The sequence below is a fragment of the Scylla paramamosain genome, chromosome 31, assembly GCF_035594125.1.
Source record: "Scylla paramamosain isolate STU-SP2022 chromosome 31, ASM3559412v1, whole genome shotgun sequence".
Classification (NCBI taxonomy): Eukaryota; Metazoa; Arthropoda; class Malacostraca; order Decapoda; family Portunidae; genus Scylla; species Scylla paramamosain.
In genome coordinates, this window is record NC_087181.1 from 6983516 (window position 1) to 6990365 (window position 6850).

Below are 6850 nucleotides of genomic sequence, written 5' to 3' on the forward strand. Positions count from 1 at the left end.
CAAAAATGTGTATTTTGAGTATTTTATAGCTTCGTAAGGAACAGAAACGTGAAAATGCATGATTAAAAAAAAAAATATTGTGAGAAAAGTGTTTTTTAGATTCTTAGGTATCAAAATCATAAAGCGTGTGAACAACATTCAAATATGGGGAAACAACATTTCGAAAAATGTTTTTCACATTGTTAGATACCAAAACGACAAATTACATGGAAAAAAAACTCTATATGAAGAAACGAAATGTGAATACCAGAAACGTATCTTTTGCGTGTTTTGAGCGTGTTAAGCACCAAAACGCTAAAAAGCATGGAAAGCACTCTGTAAGGGAATACAAATCAACATTAAGAAAAACGTGCCTTTTGTGTGTTTTTAAGCTTCATCACACACTCAAACATATGCAAAACATTCCTTATGAATAAATAGAATGACATTACAAAAATCGTGGATTTTCAGTGTTTTTTTTTTACCTTTTACATAGAATAAGAGCAAAATGCATGCAAAATACTCTGTACTGGGAAATAAAACGATATTACAAGAAACGTGTATAATGAATGTTTCTGACCTTCTTCGGTCCCAAAACCCTAAAACTCATTAAAAAGCAGTCTATATGGAGAAACAGATAAATATTACGAAAACGTGTATTTTGATTTTTTTTTTACCTTGTTAAGTAAAAATGAAGCGTCAAAATGCATACAAAACAACTGATTTGAAGAAACAGAACAATGTTACGTGTATTGTAAGTGTTTGAACTCGTTAGGTACCAAAAAGGCAAAATCCATGCAAACCATTGTACATGGGGAATCTAAAACACTTTATGAGAAAAGTGAAAAATTAGTGTTTCTGAGCTTCTTATGTATCAAAACGCAAAAACGCGTAAAAAATAATCTATATGGAAAAAAAATACAATAAAACGTGTATTTTGTGTGTTTTTCACATTGTTAGGTCCAAAAGGCTAAAATGCATGTGAAGAAATCTATATAGAGAAACGAAGCGACATTACCAAAACGGTAAAAAGAATAGAAAGCATCATATTTTGGAATAGAAAACAAAATTACAAAAAAAAAAATCTTTTAAGTGTTTTTGTGTTTTTTTACGCACCAAAACACTAGAACTCATTAAAAAACACCCATTATGGAGAAATAAAACATAACAAAAAAAAAATCTCATTTTCAGTGTTTTTAGCCTGTTAGTCAAAGAAACGGGAAAATGCATGTAAAGTTGCTAGTATATGGTATATGGTGAAACAAAATGATATTTTCAGGAACGTGTGTTATGAATGTTATTGATTTTCCTAAATGACAAAAAGCTCAATAGCACTCTCTATATCTTCTTCATACGACCTTAATCCCACTGTATTGCAGGGTCAGCCGCTCGAGTTATCCTTCTCCATCTGTTTCTATCCATTGCATCATCTTCTTGCACTCCCAGCTTGTTCATATCACTCCTTATTACGCCTCCATTCTCTGTCTCCCAACCCTCCTTCTCCCCCTAACCTCCATCATAATTGCCTTCCTCACTGGTTCATCCTCTTCTCTCCTTATCGCGTGTCCAAAATATCTTAGTCGTGCTTCTCTTGCCTTCTCCTTGATATTACATATTCCACACATTCTTTTTAATATCTTCATTTTGTCTCCTTTCTATCAGTGAAATGCCAGCCATCCATCTCAACATCCTCATCTCCGTTCTCTCCAGAATGCCTTCCTCTTTCTTCCTTAAAGACCATGTCTCTGCACCATACAGAAGTACTGGTCTGAACACACTTCTGTATATCTTCATTCTCAGCTTCAATTTTATTTTCTTATCTAAGGTTACTCCACTCACCTCCCTCCATTTTTCCCATCCAGCTTTTATTCTTTGTCTAACTGCTTTTTATGTTCCTCCTTCTTCTGCAATTACTGATCCTAGGTATTTGAACTCTCTTGTTTTGCTTCAATCTTATGCCATCCTCTGATGTTACATTTATTTCCTCATAACCTTCTCTGTTGCTTATCATTACCTCTGTCTTCTGTGTGCTAACTTTCATTCCCTTTCTCTCCAGGTTGCCTTTCCAAAACAAATATCTCTCCTGTAACTCTTCCTTCGTATCCGCAATGATGACTAGGTCGTCGGCGAACAGCAACTCCCACAAGTCCTCATTGTCTCTCACATCCATCGTTATTGTGTCCAACACTATGAGAAAGAGAAAAGGACTCAAAGCTGATCCCTGATGGAGTCCTACTTCAACTGGGAAGGATTCCATTTCTCTATACCTTGTCTGCACTGTTATTTATTTTTTTTGTTCCTTCATACATCATTTTCACTAGTCTTATCATCTTTTCTGGCACTCCTCTCTTTCTAAAACTCCAGTACAATACTTTCCTAGGCACCCTGTCAAACGCCTTCTGCAAGTCCACAAAACACCAATACACCTTTCTGTTTCCTTCTAGATATTTTTCCTGTATCTGTTGCACAATAAATGTTACATCTACAGTGTTCAGTCCCCTCATATATCCAAATTGGTGGTTGTGTATTTTGACCATCTCTTTCAGTCTCCCTTCTATCACTCTCTCTAGTATTTTCAGACTATGCTCCAACAGCTTAATACCTCTGTAGTTTTCACATCTCAATATATCTCCTTTCTGCTTATACAACTTAACCATTCTACTTTCCTTCCAGTCTTCAGGCATTTTATCCGTGCTCGAAATCTTTTCTAACAATGCGTATATCCACTCCACTCCAAACTCTCCCAGTGGTTTAATCATTTCTATTGTTACTTCAAATTTTCCTCCTGCCTTGTTAGCCTTTCCCTTCTTTATGGCTTAATCCACTTCCCTTCTACTTATGTTGGGTATTGGCCCTTCCACTGGTAATGTTTCACTCAGTTCTTCATATTCATTTTCCATGTTTAAAAAGTTTGAGAAATATTCCTGCCATCTTTTTATGTCCTCTTCCATCATAAGAATGTCCTTTACTATTGCTACTTCACCAACATCTTTCCTCATTTCATTTCTTACCTTCGCTACTCTGTATATAATTTTCTCTCCGTCTGGTGTATCCAGACTCTTATAACAATCTCTGTATGTATTACTCTTTGCTCTGGCTACTGCTCTTTTTGCTCGCTTCTTGGCTTGTCTGTAATTTTCTTTAGTGGTGTCATTCTCAATGTCTTTCATTTGTTTTAGTGCTAACTTCTTATCCTTTATTGCAGCTTGAACCTCATCATTCCACCACCATGTATCTTTCTCTTCTTTTGGTTTCCCACTCGTCTTACCACAAATCTCTGTTGCTTTTGTTACTAATATATCTTTCATATCTTCCCACACCTCCTCTGCTGTTTCTGGTAAGTTGCCAGTTCTATGTCTTTCCCTGAACCCTTCAACTTTGTTTCTAAACTCATTCTTCTTTTAACTTTTCATCTCCCAGACTTTAATCTTCTTTTTTCTTTCTTCTTTCCTTGTCTTCCTTCCACTTTTCATCCTAAAATCTGCTACTAATAATCCATGTTGCGTCACCACTGGTTCTCCAGGTATAACTTTGCAATCCATTACAAGTCGTTTGTCTTCTCTTCTTACCAGGATGTAGTCAATCTGTGTCTCATTCTGACCGCTTTTATATGTTATTAGATGGTTTTGTCTCTTCTTGAACCAAGTATTCAATATCATAATTTCTGCTGCTTGTGCCATTTCCAGTAATCGCTCACCTTCTACATTTCGTCATCCGAAACCCATTCCACCATGGACTCTTTCATATCCATTACCACTTTCTCCTACATGTTAATAGCACTCTTTATATGTAGAAACATAAAAACATTACCAAAAACGTGTATTATTCACATTGTTATGTACAAAAAACGCGAAAATTCATGAAAAGTATCCTATATGGAATAGCGAAAAGATGTTACGAGAAAAATGTATTATGATTGTTTTTGAGCTCCTGAGGCTACAAAACGCAAAAACACTTCAATAGCACAATATAACACAACCTTAGCAAAAAGGAGCATTTTTTGTTTTTTACATTGTTAGGTACCAAACTGACAAAATGTATGCAAAGCACCCTATATGGGGAAAAGAAACGACATTTCCATAAACGTGTATTTTGAGTGTTTATGAGCGTGTTATACAGGAAAACACTAAAATGCAAGGAAATTACTCTATGAGGGAATACCAAATAACATTACGAAAAAGATGTTTTATTGAGTGTTTTGAGCTTCTTATGTACTAAAGCGGTAAAACGCATGCAAATACCCTTCATGCATATTTAGTGCTTTTGAGTTTCTTAGGTACCAAAACGCTAAAATGCATGAATAACACTCTATATGGAAGAGAGAATATTATATATATATAAAAAAAAAAAAAAAGTGTATTCTGTTATTATTATAATTATTTTGAGTTTTTCACATTCTTAGGTACCAAAACGCCAAAATGCATCCAGTGTACCCTCTGTGGTGAACTGAAACTCCACTTCCAGAACCATGTCTTCTTAATGTCTTTTGGAGCGTGTTCGGCAAGATAGCACTAAAAAGCATTGAAAACACACTTAAAAAAAAAATAAATAAATTCTACGTCACAAAAAAAAAAAAAAAAATCCTACAACGTGTCTTTTGACATGTCTTTTTTTTTAGCTACTTACGTACCGCTAAGCGTAACTTACTTACGTTACTTACGTAACGTTACTTACGTAACGCTAAAACACATGGAAAACACGCTTTAAAGAGAAACGCATAAACGTTACCAGAAACGTGTATTTTTAGTGTTTATGAGCTTCTTACATAAAAAAAAACGCCAAAATGTACTTAAAGTACATCACATCGGGAAACAAGAGAACATTACGCGGGAAGTGTATTTTGAGTACCTTTAAGCTTCTTGGGGAAGAAAAAAAAAACGAATTAATAGCACTCTATATGGTAAAACAGAAAAAAAATACAAAAATGTCTATTTTGAGTTTTTTTTTCACATTCTTAGAAAGCAAAACGCCAAAATACATGTAAAGCATCCTCAGTGTTGAAATGAAACTACATTAAAAGAAACGTATCGTATGAGTGTTTTTTGTACAAGTTAAACAACAACAAGAATTCTATATGGGAAAACAAAACACTACCAAAAATTTTCCTTTTCAGTGTTTTGAGGAGCTTATTTACGAAAAAAGCTTAAACTATGGAAAATACCCATAGTTGAGACAAAGTAACATCACAAAATTTTTGAATGTTTTTCAACTTATGTACACAAAAAAAATGCATACGTAGTACCCTATATAGGTAAACAAAAGGACATTACTAGAAACGTGTATTAGGAGTGTTTTTGAACTTGTTAGGTACTAAAAACGCAAAAACGCGTTGAATAGCACTCCATATGGACAAACTGAATAACATTATGAAGAAACGTGTATTTTGGGTGTTTTTTTTTTACATTATATATATATATATATATATATATATATATATATATATATATATATATATATATATATATATATATATATATATATATATATATATATATATATATATATATATATATATATATATATATATATATATATATATATATATATATATATATATATATATATATATATATATATATATATATATATATATATATATATATGAAGAAAGAATAATATTATTCTTTAATTCATTACCCATAAAAACGACAAAATGTATGGGAAGTACCGTATACTGGATTCCAAAACAACATCACTAGGAATGGGCATTATGGGTACATTTTGATCGTCTTACGTTCCAAAACGATAATAACCATGAATACCATTTTATATGGAAAAGGGAACAGCATTATAAAAAATGTGTATTTTGATTGTTTTTTTTACTTTCTTAGGTTTAAAAACGCCAAAATTCATGTTAATCACCCTTTATTCGGATATGAAAATCCATTTCCAGGAATATGTCTTTTGAGTGTCTTTTGATACTTGTTAGGCACGAAAACACTAAAACGCATGGAAAACACCTTATATGAAAAAAAAAGTCTTTTGAGAGATTTTTAGCTACTTACATACCAAAACGCTAAACAGCATGCAAAAGAAAATATAAAGAAAAACAATAACAAAAACAAAAACGTGTATTTTCAACGTTTTTAAGCTTGTTACGTACAAAACCGCAAATATGTATTGAAAGTACACAACATCGGTAAACAATAGAACATTACAAAAGACGTAAATTTTGAATGTTTTTGAGCTTCTTAGTTACCAAAACGATAAAATGCATGAATGGAAAAACGAAAAATTACAAAAAAATAGTATTTTGTGTGTTTTCACAATGTTAGACATCAAACTGCCAAAATGTACGCAAAGCAACCTCTACGGTGAAATTAATCGAATTTTCAAGAAACTTATCATATGAGTGTTTTTCTCCATGTTTGACAACGAAACGCTAAAAAGCATCGAAAGCACCCTATATATGAAAACAAAACATTTCCAAAAATAAGTTCCCTTTGTATGTATTTGAGGTACTTACCTACCAAAATGCTTAAACTCATGCCAAACCCCCTTTATTTAGGTAACATTACAAGAAACAAGTATTATGAGTGTTTTTAAGCTTATTACATAAATAAACGCTAAAATGCATGCAAAGTCCTCTATATGGGAATAAGTAAGGACATTACGAAAAACGTTTATAAGGAGCGTTTTCGAGTATTTTAGGAACCAAAAAACGCGAAAACACGTTAGATAGTAAGATATGGAGAAGCAGAACAAAAACAAAAAAAATCAGTGTATTGTGGTATTTGAGTGCACCAAAACGCCAAAATGCATGCAATGTACCTTGTATTGGGAAACTTCTTGTATTGGGCTTCTGATCTTCTTCGGTCCGAAACCTCTAAAATGCGTTAAAAGCACTCCATATGGAGAAACAGATCAACAT

At 33.0% G+C, this 6850-nt stretch overlaps 1 protein-coding gene across 1 annotated transcript; it reads right to left on the bottom strand.

Annotated features, from left to right (window-relative positions):
• Positions 1 to 1587: 1587 nt before the first annotated feature.
• On the bottom strand, positions 1588 to 2738 carry LOC135116313 (uncharacterized). The gene is made up of 3 exons (XM_064033665.1): positions 2582 to 2738; positions 1894 to 2166; positions 1588 to 1724 (listed from the first exon to the last, which is right to left on the bottom strand). The coding sequence occupies exons 1-3, from the start codon at positions 2736 to 2738 to the stop codon at positions 1588 to 1590; spliced, it is 567 nt and encodes a 188-aa protein (XP_063889735.1).
• Between the last annotated feature and the right edge of the window lie 4112 nt (positions 2739 to 6850).